The sequence below is a fragment of the Mus pahari genome, chromosome 3 (assembly GCF_900095145.1).
Source record: "Mus pahari chromosome 3, PAHARI_EIJ_v1.1, whole genome shotgun sequence".
Taxonomy (NCBI): Eukaryota; Metazoa; Chordata; class Mammalia; order Rodentia; family Muridae; genus Mus; species Mus pahari.
In genome coordinates, this window is record NC_034592.1 from 69787584 (window position 1) to 69805544 (window position 17961).

At 39.9% G+C, this 17961-nt stretch overlaps 1 protein-coding gene across 5 annotated transcripts in view; it reads right to left on the bottom strand.

Annotated features, from left to right (window-relative positions):
- Positions 1–17961, bottom strand: part of Tfpi (tissue factor pathway inhibitor) — a 44667-nt gene that overhangs the window by 23189 nt on the left and 3517 nt on the right. For all 5 annotated transcript variants that reach the window (XM_029537065.1, XM_029537064.1, XM_029537066.1 and 2 more), the window contains exon 3: positions 2719–2829. In XM_029537065.1, coding sequence (XP_029392925.1) covers positions 2719–2827 — 109 coding nt within the window. In that variant the 5' untranslated portion in view covers positions 2828–2829. The remainder of the gene's footprint in view (positions 1–2718; positions 2830–17961) is intronic.

Consider the following 17961-nt stretch of genomic DNA (forward strand, 5'->3'; position numbering starts at 1 on the left):
TGTGTGTGTGTGTGTGTGTGTGTGTGTGTGTGTGTGTGTGTGTGTTCATGAAGACAGAGACCAAGTTCAGCCTGCTATTTAATAGTTTTGCCACAAGAGGGGGAGAGTGTGCCACAAAAAAGTTGTTTCTTCAAAGCTGTTGATTTAGTTACAGTAATAACGGGCAAACTTTCTTCTGAGTAATTGCAATCTCATGGGACTTTGTTATAAAATCATCTAATGATCTCCCAGTAGTGATGCCAGACACCTTTAATCACAGCACTCAGGAGGCAGAGGCAGGCAGATCTCTGAGTTCAAGACCAGCCTGGTCTACAGAGTGAGTTCCAGGACAGTCAAGGGTACACAGAGAAACCCTGTCTCGAAAAACCAGATCTACCTTTGTAGATGTTCTCTGTGATGCAGGTTTTATCGAGTTGCTCAGATTTATGCCTGCAGATGATAGAACTGACCCTCATGTGCTATTATACCAGGTATAATTCACAACAATAAGAGTAAGATTGTCACAGACCTGTATGGCTGAGATTTAACCCAAATACTTGGACTAAACAATTCAATTTAATAAAATAATGTCTGCTCAATAGCACTCTAAAAATTGCTTTATAAAGTTGGAACTCATTTTTGATGGAAATCTGGTGCTAAATTCACAGCAACTGCGTAAAGACAAAAACACTATTAACTTTTTATTTCGTTATTAGCTTATTCTTCTTTAGAATTTCCATATTAATGAAATTACCATAATTTCATATCAGTATATTCTATGCATTGATCTTGTTACTGCTCACACCTAAGCAGGACGACCCAGACAACAGGAAGGCCTCAGGTTAATCTCTGACGCACACAGCCATCCACAAACACAGGAAGGTGTATGCCTGCCTTGGTTTTCATTATTGGGATAACCTTTTTGAGTTTGTGTCCTGAATACGTATCTATCAAGAACTGGGTTGTTATTGCAGATACAACAATATACCAGGCAGCAGACCCTTTTCATGAAGCTTGCAATCACTAATTTATAATAATTACAATAGTAGTTTATTGAAGAGCTTACTAAAGAGCGCACAGCAGACTTCCTTTGGGAAGGAGTAAGGATAATTTTTCTTACACTTGGAAGAGTTGAGAATATTGTTTAAAAAATAAGGAATATCCCTTTGTACCCATGAAACTAGAACATTTGCAGAATAATATAGCAAAAATCTGATCTGATGTAGCCAAAAAAATAGAATTATAATTTACATTTAAATATTTGTAATTGAGTGTTTATATTTTGTATCTCCTAGCGTAAGGGTAACAGTCTGGTTTCCTTCCCTGTGTCTTGGGATGTCAAATAAAAAGCTCAGTGAAATACGAAATGCTCAAGGGTCACAGGATGCCTGAGTGTTAGAGTGCCCCTCCCCTGGAGAGTGTTTGTGGATCGAGGGGCCGACAGATAGCTTCCTAAGGGTCACATGCTGTGTGCCTCTCGGTATTGTAAAACTAATGAAAAATTAAACAGAAATAAAACAAACCTAGATAAGACTGTGCAACTAATTGACCAAAAGAACGTCAAATCTACAATATTAAATCAAGCTGGAGCTAGCTGCAGGACTCCGCCCTCCCACCCTAGCCCTCTGAGACTGAAGCAAAAGCTCATAGTTGCAAGGTCAGTCTGTAGTGTAGTTGAGAACCCTCCTTGACGCTGTGGGGATTTAAGACTCTCGTCTCGGCCGCCATCATTCCCTCCCTCCCATCAACTACGGCATCAGGCTCAGGGGATGAATCTACGCAACCGTGTTCCTGGGGAATACACTGGACAAACTCACCGGAGATGAGGATGCATATATGAGACTCTAGTATATGTCAGAACTACACTATAATTTGAGACTTTCAAGTTGTGAATATTTCCCATTATCAATAACTTGAGTTCTATCAATAGTTTTGTACAAATTGTTACTTGGGGAAAATATATAAATCTACAATGATGACTGCACACATTTTTTTCATTATTAATATTCTTATCTCGCACTTCATGAAATTGGAACTCGAGTCCACACCAGCCCCTTTGATGTCTTGTCTCATCTCAGACATTGTTATCTTGAAAATACCGGTAAAAAGGAAAGGGTGACTGGCGCTCGGGTATATAGTTCTATAGTTCTTTTCCTTCTCTTGCTTCTCCTAGCTCAAAGACAAAACTGTTAGCAAGAACCCCCTTCAGATCTTCGCTTCCTGCAGTATTTCAGAGCTTACCTAAGACGTCTCTCTTGCTGAAGTGACTTGATTTTGGATAGTCTAAAAACTAGCACACGCAATACAAGAATTGTCTTAAGAAAAATACCACTTTGGTTTTTTTTTTTTTTAAGAAAAAAAAAGAAAAAAGAGCCTAAGGAAAGATGGCTTATTAGCTAAGAGCAGTTGCTGCTCTTCTAGAGGCTCCCAGGTTTGATTCCCAGCACCCAAAACTTTAATTTTGAATATTAAAAATGTGTCCTTTATCTATTAAGTACTGGGTTGTAACAGGCTATAACTCCAGTTTCAAGAGACTCAATGCTGTCTTCTGTTTTCTGGGGACACTGCACACACACCTGGTGCACAGTCATGAATACAGGCAAAACACACATACACATATAATAATAAAACAAAAATTAAAAATATAAAAATTCTAGCTCAGTGAATTTTATACTAAATAGAGAGTTTTGACAAGCTAAAAAATAAAATAAAATAAAATCAATCTTTGCAATATTTTACCTGTGTCATCAGCTTCCTCAGACAGAGCATTAAGAAGCTCGGGGACAAGGCTAAGCAACAGACACACAGTGGCCCAAAAGGCATGTTCTTTCTTCATTTTGTAAGTCATTTCTGAAATACAGAACACAAACATGCTTAATAAGCAGTCAGTGTGGATGCATCTGTAGGCTAGCAGGAATCTCAAAAGCGTCCGAGTGAATTTACTACGTCACATTTAATGCATTCTCACAAGCTGCTGTCAGCACATTTTAAAGCTCACCTTTAAAACATGTACATAAAGCATTTAGGGTTACAAATACATATGAACATTTAATAGCATTCAACAGGAGGCCATCTTTCAGCCTTGAAAATACAAGGTAAACAGAAAATGTTTGAGAGATGTGTAAATGCAGGTTAATATAGATTGGTACTATCTCTCATATGTGGACTCTAAATGTAAGTACCGGTGGGGAGGACAGGACAGAATGATGGCTTGATGCTTTAAATGCAAACTAAAATGAATGAATAAAAAAAAAAAACTGGTTCGGCAGGCAGCATACACTAGCTGGACCGAGGCCCCTGACACATATACAGCAGAGGACTGCCTAGTCTGGCCTCAGTCAGAGAAGCCACACATAACCCTTGAGGGGCTTGAGGCCCTAGGGGTCTCTTTGAGAGGGGAGGTCGGGGGAAGAGGAAGGAATGGGATAAGGAACTGGACTGTAAAAAAATCATTAAAGACCCATGGAAGGAGTTACAGAGACAAAGTTCAGAGCTGAGCCAGAAGGAAGGACCATCCATAGACTGCCCCACCCGGGGGTCCATCCCATATACAACCACCAAACCCAGACACTATTGCATATGCCAGAAAGATTTTTCTGACAGGACCCTGATATAGCTGTCTCTTGTGAGGCTATGCCAGTGCCTGGCAAATACAGTCATCTATTGGATGGAGCACAGGCCCCTAAAGAAGGAGCTAGAAAAAGTACCCAAGGAGCTGAAGGGGTCTGCAACCCTATAGGTGGAACAACAATATGAACTAACCAGTGCCCCCAGAGCTTGTGTCTCTAGCTGCATATGTAGCAGAAGATGGCCTAGTCGGCCATCAATGGGAGGAGAGGCCTTTGGTCTTGCAAAGATCATATGCCCCAGTACAGGGGAATGCCAGGGCCAGGAAGTGGGGGTGGGTGGGTTGGGGAGCAGGGCGGGGGGGGGGATAGGGGATTTTCAGGATAGCATTTGAAATGTAAATGAATAGTGAAAAAAATCATTAAAGATTATATTATTTTGTATTACAAAATATTATGCATATATATTCTTTATATGATTTTGTATATATATACAAAATATATATAATTATATATATTATATTATACAAATATATGTACATATACTATATATGCTAAAATAATAAAATACCTGCTTATTATACTTGTTATATTAATATATTTTTAAAAACTGCTTTGGGTCTAAACAGGTTGCACTTTACATGCAACTCAGCAACTATGCTTTCTTAGTCAGAACTCTTATTTTCCAACTTTTTATTGTTCTTGATGTTAACATTCTGAAGGCAACTCTCAACATTGTCTTACTCTTTCCTCTTGCTTTGGTCCCTCCTTCAGAAGGAAGCATTGTCACAAATCCCCTCCGTGTCTCTTGTGGTATTTGTTTGAGAACTCGTTTCCTAACCAGGTTTTCTGCGAGATAAGCAATGAGTAGCTGCACACAGTGGACGCCAGCGGCTCCCTCCCTTCAGCTCCTCAAATCACCTTTCCCCGGTTTATGGAGTGGTCCACTTTTAAGACAGGCAAGTGATGAGCCAGCCCTTTTGCACCCTGAGGGAAATGGATTCCCGTAGGAAATGAGACATTTCCTGTTTCAGAATGATTTAAAGATCTGGATCTTAAAAGGAAAAGAAGTTGAAAACATGTACCTTTAAAAAACAAAAGACAAAAAAACCGACTTCCTCTTTGCACTCCAGAGGAAAGGAAACGATAACCAACCAGGAAAGGACCGGGAAACTGGACATTGAGGCTTCGGAGTCAGAGCCGATGCATGAAATACAGCTACCCCTTCAAAGGCCTGCCTTTGTATCATATATGTAATTGTCTCAATTTTTACTTCTATAACAGAATAACTAAGACTGCATAATCTTAGTTATAGAAGTTTCTGTCGTAATTCTGGATTCCAGAAACTGCCAAATCAGAATACTGACAAATAGAAAAATACATAAATAAAAAAAGGCATGGGTGGGTTGAAACACATGAATAGTAAAGTAATAAGTGCCATTTTACGTTCAGCGTCACTAAAATCACTGGTAAACTATATCATTGGGTTTCTCATGACCCATTGAAAATACTAGAACATAGCTGAATGTTATCACCTGTTATCACCAGCAATGTTACAAATTTATAATTCATACAACATACCCCATGCCATTATGAGAGTCTGATACACACATGTGATTATAAAGAGTATTTCTACTAAACATCTAGGTTTTAATTTATTTTTTTCAAATACTTTCAGATACTCTGATTCCATTTGATGCCATGGAAGTCCGTTGCAGCTGTTTTTTGAATGTACTGTGAAGTAAGGTTTTTGTCTGTCTGGTTCAGAATGCTGGCTTAGGTAGAATGCCTGCTAAAAACTCAAGAATAGAGACTCTAAATCTATCTAGTTAATTCTATTTAAAAGCTGCGGCTTAAAACATCACTTAGTCTTTGCTTGGTCCCAAAGTAGTCAAAACCAGCTTAGATGAATTAGGTCAAAATGTCACTAACCACGTTCCAGAAAATGTAGAGCTACGTAGGCCTAAAAGGACTGATTTGTATTAATCTCAGAAACAGCTAGAACCAAGTGACTGAGCACCATCAGGTATCTCTAGTTGCTTTATTCTGTCTCGGTACAGCCTCTCCCTTTTTTTCCCTTCACACAACACAGAATACGATCCTCACCATTCCTGGATTCTGGGCCATCAAAATAGTTCGGCTACTTTTTTTTTTTGGTTTTTTGAGACAGGGTTTCTCTGTGTAGCCCTGGCTGTCCTGGAACTCACTTTGTAGACCAGGCTGGCCTCGAACTCAAAAATTCACCTGCCTCTGCCTCCCAAGTGCTGGGATAAAGTGCCACCACGCCCGGCTCGGCTTTTNTTTTCTTTTTTTTTTTTTTTAAAGACTTATTTATTTATTATATGTAAGTACACTGTAGCTGTCTTCAGACACTTCAGAAGAGGGCATCAGATCTTGTTACGGATGGTTGTGAGCCACCATGTGGTTGCTGGGATTTGAACTCCGGACCTTCGGAAGAGCAGTCGGGTGCTCTTACCCACTGAGCCATCTCTCCAGCCCTCGGCTACTTTCTTAGTACACCAGGTCCAAACAGCCAGTAAATAACGCTGGCAATTCCAGTTTGTAAAAATTGGAACCTCTCATTAGAGTTCCTTTAAAATGGGACATACTGGGGACCTGAGTGGATTTCATTTATTCCAAACCTGACTCAAATGAGGCTAAAGCTACAAGGGATCTGGCATAAGCAAAGGGAAGATCCAAAGCGTGACTGATCTTTGTATGAGAACATATGTATCTGTGTCTGTAGTGGCAGGGTGGGGTGAGAGTGGCAGAATGGGGTGGGGGAGGTCGTGAAGCTGGAGTTACAGGGGCTTGTAAGCAGCCTGATACGGATGCTGGAAGGCAAACTCTGATGCTCTGAGAGAGCATCCACGGCCCCTAAACAGCTTAGTCGTCTCTGCGGGCCCCAAACAAACAAGGCCAGGCTTAAAATAAAAGTACGGATTTGTTGACATAGAGGATAAATAGACAGTCCCTAGAAGGGTGGGATTATTTTGCAAATCGACCCTATTTTATAAATTGACTATGATAACATAGTTTACCAATATGTCCTTGGTTTCTTGCTTGAGGCGAACTGAATGGTTTTGTCCCATTAAATCCCCAGGGTGTGCTGCATTTCCCAGAACAATACAACTAACTTGTTACTAGAAAAGACTATGTTAGCAGTTTGAATATCTATCACCCAGATGAATATGTTTGTTATCACACTGATGGCCAGAGGACTCAGAGATAAAAATCTTCCTGTGCTTCAGTCATGAGAATGTTATTGGAATCAGTGAAACCATCTAAGTGTTAGCCATCAGACAACAAGACCCCCATATACCTAGAATACAAGGCCTCATGGAAGCAGATCTTTATAAGCTCCTGAAGATGCGACACCTCTCAGTGGCCACAGTTGAGAGAGCATTAAATATATCCATTTCACTCCTGTGACCTCAACTTCAGCCAGCTTTCAACAACACCCTGGACCTCAAGATCAGTATGTGATTTAGTCTTATTATGACAGAGGTTGACAAAAAATACCTCATATTTAAAATTATGACAGAAATACCTGAAAACACTGTTATAGAAAAAAATATACTCAGAGCCCTAGCCTCTTCCTTCTTCACCCCCTTGACCTTCCCTCTCCACAAATAACTCACCACTGGAACAAATCAGTGTGTTTCCATCTACAACTTGCGCATGCTGTTACACATGTATGTACTGTAATACTCTGCATATGTAAATAGGAATGATATGTATTATATGTAGATTTTTAAATGTGCTGTTTCATTGAAGAAATTTTCTCTCAGAATATTACATGATAAATACTCAAAAATCCTCACAAAACCAGCATCCCTGACTGTCACACGTAATAAGGCATGCCAAGAATATTGGGGGGTTGACATTCTTTTGATTCATATTCCTCTAGTTTGTCCACTTCCTCCCATCTACATCCATTTTAGCAGACAGCAGAGTGAGAGAAGACGGGAGGCCTGCCCGTGTCTGAGCTATTATTCAGGGATGTATATTTAACTTAGTAAAAATAGAGACGAATTCAAGACCTAAATTGGTTAAAAATATACCCATCTGTCCCCAGAACAAAAACTTTACTATTAAGATGACAATATTCCTCAGTGTAGTCTACATAGTTCATGTAACCTCTATACAATCCCCAGGTAATTTTTTTTTTGTCAACATTGATAAGGAAATCTTAAAATTCATGTGGAGATTCTAGCTATTTACCACAGCTTAAGCAATCCGATAGAAAAGCAAGGTTGAAAGACTCATACTTTCTGATTTATGTGGGTGCCTTCGTCATATGAACAGATAAAGAAAATATGTCACGAGGCTGGAAAGATGCTCAATGGCTAAGAACACCGGGTGCTCTTCTAGAGAACCCGGGGGTTGAGTCCCAGCACTCCCGTGGCAACACATAACTGTTTGTAACTCCAGTTACAGGGGATCTAACACAGACACACATCTGTATGCTAAGATGGTATGAGCAAGCAAAACACCAATGCACATAAAATTTAAAAAAGAAAGAGAAAATAAAGAAGAAAATATGCCACATATGTATAATGGAGTTCTTATTCATCCACAAAGAATGGAATCAAGTCAGTCCCACGAAAATGGATACCCGTGAAAACCATCGTGTTAAGTAAACAAAGCCAAACAAATGCATGGAAAAGAGCAAGGGCGGCCTGAGAGCAGGATTAACAAACAAGGAGAGGGGAGAACAGAGGAGGGGGGGGGGAGGACAGAAAGTTGCAAGGCAGGTGGATCTAAATAAATGTTGACATATGTATACATGAAAATGACAAAGAAAATTCCACTCGTTGGCATACTCAATGTGTTAATCATATGCAAAAGCTGAAGACAACTGAAAGCTCCAGTCATCAATGTATTTTGGCAGCTGTATGGATTCATGGAGAACTGAGAGTCATTAAGCAGATCTATGTCTACAATCAACTGACAATATCAAATATTTCAAGACCACTCAGTAAGGAAATGTTTATCTTTTCAGCTAAAGATGAAGTGCTCAGCTCTAAATGAGATATCTATAGCAAGGCCCTCCCAAGACTTTGGGATCCTCATGGAAGGGGGGGGCGGATTTGAGGAATAGCTTTCTAATACATTCCTTGTGAAAAGGATTCCTCATGAAAGGGCGTGATACAACTAGTAGACACTCACTGGTCTAGTCCAACATCTCTGCAGTGAAGCAGTGTATGAATTGTCATCTGTAAATTATCTAGAAAATTCATATATTAATCTTACACATGAGCCACTGTGTTGGTGCATGTATTTAAACCCAGCACTCAGAAGACAGAAGCAGGCAGATCTCTGTGAGTTCAAGGCCAGTCTAGTCTACAAAAACAAGTTCCAGGACAGTCAATACTACACAAACCCTGTCCTGGGGGTAGGCATGGGGATAGTACATGTATCACAAGCTTGCTGCTAATTAAATTAGAGCCTCCTGGTGCATTCACTTTACTTTACACATATTGTTGATCTTTTAAAAACTTTTATAGGCTGGACCGACATGGTGGCAAATGCCTTTAATCCCATCCACAGAGGCAGGCAGATCTCTAGGGCCAGCCTGCTTTACATAGTGAGTTCCAGGACAGCCAGAGTTGCAGAGTGAGACCCTATCTCAAAAATAAAGAAAGAAAGTTTCATAATGAATATATGTTAGTGAGTTCTTTCCTATATCTGGAAGAAGTGAGATTTTACTTTGACTAAGTCTTCACACATGGTCTGTGGATGAAAGGCATGAGAGACAATGCTGACTACTAGCAAAGGGGAATCATTTTGGAGAAACATCTTCTGGGTTCACATGATTTTCTTGGCATCAGTGGCTAATGCTGTTTCCTCTTTGTGTTTATTACTCTATCCACACAATTTGGCCGAGCCTGGGGATCATACCCACTAAACCACAAGAGTCTGCTTTCTTAAACTATGTGCCTTTTGGTTTGCTGCTTCTCAATGTTGGTGAGTTAGCAGCACACTGATGCCAAGAACAATGAAGGAAAGCAATCAGTACAACACTAAGGTGTATGAAGGGAGACGGGTTATATAGCTATTCTCAGAATTGTCTCGGGTTTTTTCCTCTATGTTCAGTTTTTATTGTTGTTGCTGCTGTTGTTGCTGCTGTTGTTGCTGCTGTTGTTGCTGCTACTGCTGCTCCTGCAGAGAGGCTGCCTTGACAAATCTTTTCTATGTTTTGAAGTTATTTGAAGTTAAGCAGTATTCTCATCTGAAAATTCCAGAACATGTACTAGGTGCAGTAAAGGAATTGCTGGCAATATTTGTTTTTTCCTGAGGTCGTCAAGCCGCATTCCCTAGTGTAGGAATGGCTTGCCTCAGGAAGAGGTCGGTGAAGCAGGTTTGTATTCTCAGGAAGAGTATTTTCTGAAAAAATATATTGTAGGAATGCAAACGTTTGGGTAATCCTCCAGGGAAGAGCATGACTGAGAGGCTGCACGTTTACCACATACCACAGAGCACTGAGTCCACACGGGGCCTCATTTATCTCCTTGTAACTTCCCCGGGAGCCACATTCCTAGTGCACATGGTCATCGCTTAAAGCAAGATGCAAGCATCAGGCTCCTTGATGACATAGAATTTAAACTGAGATAAATGGAACTCTGGCTATAACATATAGATAAACGTTAGCTTTAAAAAATGATATTAGGGGCTGGCGAGATGGCTCAATGGGTAAGAGCACTGACTGCTCTTCCAATAGGTTCTGAGTTCAAATCCCAGCAACCACATGGTGGCTCACAACCACCCACAATGAGATCTGATGCCCTCTTCTGGTGTGTCTGAAGACAGCTACAGTGTACTTACACATAATAAATAAATAAATAAATCTTTAAATAAATGATATTAGAAGCACAAAAAAAAAGTTTACTAGATAACATTGTACATTTTCGTAGTGATTTCTTCAGAGAGATTTCCTGTCTGATAGATTGCTGTATCTTGACAGTAGCACTGTGTAACTAACCAGGCATGCTGAGCTGATTTTTGCTATACGTTATGTACATTTCAATATCCAGTGCCTAGATGGTGAGGAAGAAGCAGAAGGGATCCCGAACGACATTTGCCTGCAGCACTCTTAAAAGAACTAAGATGTAAGGAACAGGTACCAAATTCTAACACAGGAAAATATAAAACTAACAAGCGTATTATTTATGTCTCTGTTTATTTCCCTTGAAATAAATATTATCTTAAACTGCCTGTTGCAAAAGAAACTTAGGCAGTATCTGTTACAACAGGATAAAATCTGGTTTTTCTGATATGCTAATCCTATAAGTAAAAGGTATTAGGTAATATAAATTAGACAGTGATTATTATTAGAATTTTTAAAACTGAGGAAATGTTTTATTCTTCTAATTTAAACTCTAAGCTTTATTAAGCAACTACATTTACTAGTGAAAAATATTTCCCACCAATCTATACGAATAAATACAGAAAATTAAGTTTCAGCCCAATTCAAAGAAAATCTGAGAATTCCTCACCTACTTCCATGGAAATGGTGCAGAAGTCTGCCCAGTGATGAACCTGAATAAACAGACAAGGCTACGCCTGATCTCTGCCCCCAAAACGTTGTTAAGAGACTAGGAAGTGTGCCACGTATCATAGTTTCTTCTTTCTCTAAACTTTGGTGGGAAGAAAAACCATAAATGTGCACATGAAGGGATCGGCTGAAGAGAAGAGCTGGGAAGAGCAGACCCATTGGGTTGGAGCCTCTTTCAAGCCTATTATCCAGGTTTGCTCTGTCCGGCTTTAACCAGGTTGTGTTGTATGTGAAGCTTCTCAAGCCTGTTTAGATGGCCTCCTGGCGGTGCACTTCTTAATCACGCTAAAGCCACAGCTTGCCAATTAAAACGGAGGCGACACAAATAACAGGTTCCACTGTTGAGCCTTTAGCATCACTTTGGTTTTCCCATTTGTATCTTGCACGTGTTGGGGGGGGAGGGGGAGATCATCTTATCACTGTTTCATACAGGAAACAAATATTTTGGTTCAAAATGATGAAATGAATTGTCAAAAAGAAAAAAATAAGTCCCCTGGCTGTAACAGTGTAGAATTGTCTAAAATCAGTTCTCTATACAGTAAAATACACTCTGGCTTCTCTTCAGTTAGCATAGGTCTTTCACCTTTTATTATACAATCGGATAGTCAAAAATACGCCACTGGTGAGATTTTTAAATACTCTTATAGGTATGTTTGTAAATTAATGGATTTTTTTTTTAGTGGAAGTGCCAAAATAAAAAATCTAGAAAGAGGGTGCTGGAGAGATGGCTCAGTGGTTAAAAGCACTGACTGCTCTTCCAGAGGTCCTGAGTTCAATTCCCAGCAACTACTTGGTCGCTCACAACCATCTGTAATGGGATCTGCTGCCCTTTACTGGTGCGTCTGAAGACAGCTACAGTGTACTCATATACATAAAATAAATAATTCTTTTTTTTTAAGTCTAGAAGGAGGAGAAAAGATCTGAAAAGGGTAGTCATAATCTTCCAATGGAATTGTATTCTAAACCAAGTTACAGGACTTTTTTATTATGGATAAAATTTATGTTGATGGATGTAAAGTAAAACATAGCGTAGCACCTTCAGTTCTTAAGATATACAACTGTGATGATTTAGTCTGTGGCAAGTGGGAATCAGGCCAGTTTGGGACAGCTTCCCTTTGATATCATTCTAAACCAGATAGCATACCTTAAAATTCGTCTTCATAGGTAAAGGCGAAGAGATTTTTATGTCTAAAGCCACAGAAGCCGATCTAGTACTCTAGCGGGGAATTGTGACAATGTAGGCTGCTGTATCCTGTATTAATACTGGTCACTTTGGTTGCTGGAGAGGGTGCTCTCTGGCTTGCAAATATCCACTCCCTTTTCCCAAGTCCTCATTTGGCATCTTTGTGTGTGCACAGAGAAAAACAACCCCATGGGATGAGAAACACTACATGTATCCTTAAATATTGTCACACTTGAGGCCAGGCTCCAGCACACAACTCTGAGGAGAGCGTTAAGTCAGTCTATAGTAGGAATTTGTGTCAGAAGTGAGAGCCACTGATCTATATCAGTTGCCTGGAGCCAGGAATACAACAGCAATCCCACAGTCTATTTTCTCAAACCAATTCTTTTTCCATAGCTACAGATTTCCAATTTCTGTTCACTCCTGCATGATGAAAGTCGGGGCATGGCTGACCAGAGTTTATCATATCCCTAGTAGGATATAGAAGACACAGGTATACGGAGTATAAACACTTTCGAGTTTGCCCATATTATCTTCACTCCCCACCTCACCCCAGCCTTTTCTTTTCTTTTCTTTTTTTTTTTTTTTCGAGACAGGGTTTCTCTGTATAGCCTTGGCTGTCCTGGAACTCACTTGGTAGACCAGGCTGGCCTCGAACTCAGAAATCCGCCTGCCTCTGCCTCCCGAGTGCTGGGACTAAAGGCATGCGCCACCACGCCCGGCTCTGACTTAATCTTTTGAACACGGGAAAAACACTGCTTCCTAGTCAAAATTCTCTTCAAAGGTTGCCTTGTGGAAGTAGTTTGAACACAGAAGACAAATAGCTCCATTGGTATGTATATCTATGTCATCTTCATGCATGTATACACGTTCATATGTATGTGAGTGTTATGGGGGGGGGAGTTATAAGTGTATGTGTATAGAAGCATGAAGTTAATGTTGGGTGTTTCCTCAATCTCTCTCCACCTTCAGGGTTCAGGAAGGGCCTCTCACTGAATCCAGAGCACACTGTTTAGCTCAACTTGCTAATTCCCTGATCTGCTTCCCACAAGATGGGATTGCAGATAGACCTCCACGACCACCCAGTGTTTATATGGATATGGCTTTTGTTGTGGTGGTGGTGGTGGTGGTTTTTTCTTGTTTTGTTTTGTTTTGTTCTGTTCTGTTCTGTTTTTGCATGCTACTGTGGGAGAAAAGTCACCAACAGTCTTACCTAGCTGCTCTATGAGACACCATGATGATTAGCCTGGCAAGAGATGCCTATTTGTGCAATATGGTCATGAATGGTATGGGGGTAACCAACAGCTTTCTAATTGGAATTTTCAGGCTCACTCCAGAGGAAGAACTTCATACCCAGTACTGTAAATCTTTGCCAGAGCATGTGGCTGAGATCGGCGTAGGCTCTGTGGAGAACTCACTACTATTGTTCTGCTAAATATCAAATTACCTTCTAAATACTTATACTTACAAACATAGATTAGTGAAGCTTTCACCCTCCATCAGAGCAGATTCTCTCTGCTGTTATTAGAAAGAGTCACAGCTGGTAAAGTACAGAAAGTAATTGATGGTGGGGTACTCATCTGTAGTTGAGACATATCTACATTCAACATGCTCCCATGTGCAGGCCAATCTAGATGGGGGTTGGGGGAGGCAGATCCTAAGAGCCAGAGCTCAGGGAAGGCTGCTGAGAAATAGTTTTCTGGACCTGACAAGGTTTTTCCACTCGAAAATCCCAGAGTAACTGAGGTTGCCTGCATAAGAGCTGTACAAGATCAAGCCACCCTAGCACAGTTAAGGAAAGAACTCATGAGGCCCCACCTCAGCCTGGAAGGCATTGTTAGTGATGGTGGCTGAGGTATTGTTTGTTAGTGATGGTGGCTGGAGAGCTCTTTTCATGGGTTTGGCTGGTGATAGTGTGATGGTGAATGCTGTTTATGGGATAAATTTAACTGTGCTAAGCTTGTAAAAAAAAAAAAAAGTGTTTTTAGCTTGTATAAGCTATGAGGAAGTCGCTCCTACCTTGAATGTACCTTATCAGCTGGCCTGAGATGGAGCACTTCCTGGTACAGTTGGACTATTTTTTAAAAATTGTTGATTGTTACAAAATATTTCATTGCCTCAGCTATTCCTACAAGGTAATAATAGATCACAAGACTATACAGGCTAACTGCTAAGCTTTGCTTTTGAATGAAAGGCTTACTTGCCTGCCTGCTTGCTTCTTTGCCTGCTTGCTTGGATGGATGGATGGATGGATGGATGGATGGATGGATGGATGGATGGATGGATGGATGGATGAGGCACCTGCTGGATGTTTGTTACAAAATTAAGCCTTGCCAGCACTCAAACAGAATATGAGTTAATTTGGCTCCCCAAAATTTTTACTTCATGGTTTTTGCCTTTATAATCCTTGGGCTAACAATAACTAGGGCCTTATCTAGAAAATTTTCTCTGGTTGGGTCCTGGCCAGTCTCTTTTTATAATAAAAATAATAATGATAATAATAATAATAATTGTCTAATTAACTAAAACCAAAACATGAGTCAGACTGGTGGATCTCTGAACAACCCCAGAAGAACCTCTAGTTGGAGGTTAGATGGCACCTACATCCATGCACATCCTGACAGCCCTAATTAAAGTCAGCGATTTATGGGAAGATTATAGGAGAGGGAGTGGAGGATGAATTTGATAAAATACATTGTATACGTGTATGAAACTATCAAAAAATTATGGTACCATTTTGTCTCTAGAAACAAGAGGAGAGAGGGAGGGAGAAAGGTAGGGGAGGGAAAGAGGGAGGACTAGGGAGGGGGAGGAGAGAGTTTTTCAAAATGATAAGTAATAGTGAACTTTTAAAACTTTCCTCTTTGTAAATCAAAGTATTGCCAATCCCTCATTAAATGATTCCTGGGCTGTTGTGAACTCAGCCAATCAATTCCTGGTAATGTTTGCCTTTATGTCAGTAATCCTTCCCATTAGACACTTGATTTAGCCTCACAGCTGGGTTTTATTAACTGGATAGCGATTATTATATACAAAATAGGCAGGACTTTGGCTTGCAACATAATCACTAAGTCATGCATTGTCCTACATGTGAATGTTCATTGTTCAGAAATACCTACAATTCACTAAAAAACCAAAATTAAACTTATGAACTAAATATTACAAAAATGACCAGATATACATTCATATTTATTTTAGCCAAAGAAAATAATATTATATACCTAAGCAGTGTATATATTCAAGCTTAGGCTGCTTGATAATGACAAGTAGGTGATTATACAGGAAATAAGCAAAACAATATTCATTTTAAAAGCTCTTCACATTCAAAAGAAAAAGTGTACTTGAAGATGACTGGTGGGAGGAAGGGAATGGTGTTCGAGGAGAGATACGCGGTTTGACAAGAGAAGATACAAAAGTTTTGTAAGGATGTGGACATATTTTTCTCATTTTTTTCTTTAAATTTTTGCATGTTATTTTCTCATTTTCTTTATTGGTTATTGAATCTATGATTAATTGACACTGCCCACAATCAGTATGATCATAGATCAGCTCACTGAGCCAGGCTAGCCTATGCTTATCCAAGAACAAAGCTTTAATCTGCACTTATCATGGTGATAAGTGATTGATTACTGATTGATTTAGATGTCAGGATATGATCATCTTTATCTAGGGAAGTGGTTCTCAACCTTCGTGATGCTGCGATCCATTAATACAGATCCTAATGTTATGATGATCTCTAGCTGGAATATATTTCATTGCTACTTCATAACTAATTTTGTTAATGTTACAAATCATAATGTAAATATGTAATATGTGGCCCCAAGGTCACGCCCCACAGTTTGAGAAGCACCAGTCTAGGGGGAATCTATGTGTATGTATTTTATTTTGCTGGGTTGAAGATAGGGTGTTTTTTCTAAATGTTCCTTCATCTAAGTGCACTATATAGAAAGATCCACTCCGAATCGCCTTTAACTTGTCCTATGATGTCATACCTGTGACTCAAACAGCTGCTACATGATGTTAAGAAAGACAGCTCTAAGTACATTGATTTACTGTAAATGATGAGAATGTTCTGGAAAGAGCCTGAATTCATGCTGAGGTAGACAGTCTTGAAATACCCTACCTCTGTGTTTTGAGTACGAGGGGCTAATAACTGGCCCCATTAATTTAAGCTTTTAATTAGCATGGTTATTTTTCTTTTGGGAACAAAATATAACCGGGCAATTGTTGTTTGTGCTTTCATAAACAAGCTATTAACCAATTTGTAAAAACATTTTTAGTTAGAGGCTGTAAGACAATTGATAATTGGTACTATATAGCTCACAAGGCCTAGCTGAGTCTTCTTTTCTTTAACTGTGTTTCAAGCCAGTGAGATGCCACAACCAGTTAAGGCACTTGTTACACAAATACTGCAGTCTAAATTAACCCACTGAACTTAGGCAGACGTGGGAGAGACTCAACTCCCTACATTGACCTGTTTTACTTTTTTAGTTTTCCAAGGCAAAGTTTCTCTGGGTAGCCTGGCTGCCCAGCAACCAGGCTGGCCTTGAACTCAAAGATCTGGCCACACCCAGTTGCTCTTTTTTTTTTTTTTTGGTTTTTCGAGACAGGGTTTCTCTAGGTAGCCCTGGCTGTCCTGGAACTCACTCTGTAGACCAGGCTGGCCTCGAACAAAGAAATCCGCCTGCCTCTGCCTCCCAAGTGCTGGGATTAAAGGCGTGTGCCACCACACCCAGCTGATCATATTTTTAAAGACTCCTCAGATCAAAAATTAAGTATGGGGAGCAATGAAACAAACCATTTTGGACCTGAAGAATGAATATTAGAACATGGGGCAATTTTAAAGCAAACCAGAAATGAAAGCACACAAACACATGGCTCCTGGCTCTGGTTCACCATCTTCCCGAGAGAATGACCAATCCAATAATGTATCTTGGTCTGGATTTGGCTTTAGTTACAGAGGGTGTAATTTTCTGGAGAATTGCTCAATATAAAATTCCCTGATGTCATAATATGTCCATATTTGAAACTGTGGCCATTTTAAGGATTATCTTTTTTTTTCTTTTAGGTACAAAGTAGTTGACAGAAATAGTTTTATAAAACAAATAAGGTACTTCTTGGAATAAAGATGCTAAACTCTTTAAACTCTTTAGGTCATGTAGCTCTAACCTCTTATTCATAATATAAAAAGTGGAGTGAGTGGTGGTGGCGCACGCCTTTAATCCCAGCACAGAGGCAGAGGAGGTAGAGGCAGGCGGATCTCTGAGTTCGAGGCCAGCCCGGTCTACAGATCCAGTTCCAGGACATCCAGGGCTACACAGAGAGAAACCCTGTCTCGAAAAACAAAAGCAAAACACAAACAAAGTAAAAATGGAAATCACTTCATGGGAAAAAAAAAAAAGAATACTCTTACGATGCGACAAAATATCATGGACAAACTGAGAGCTTAAAACAATTTAACGACAGTGTGGTTATTCAGTGTGTACTGCTAGAGATGAGGGTATTCATAAGTATCTGAAATATTCTGGCATATTTTATAGGTAAACCAAGACTTAGAAGACTTAGAAACCAATTCGGGGGTGGGAGGGAGTATCTGGACCACAACCTCATTTCTTTTTTTTTTTTTTTTTTTTGAGACAGGGTTTCTCTGTATAGCCCTGGCTGTCCTGGAACTC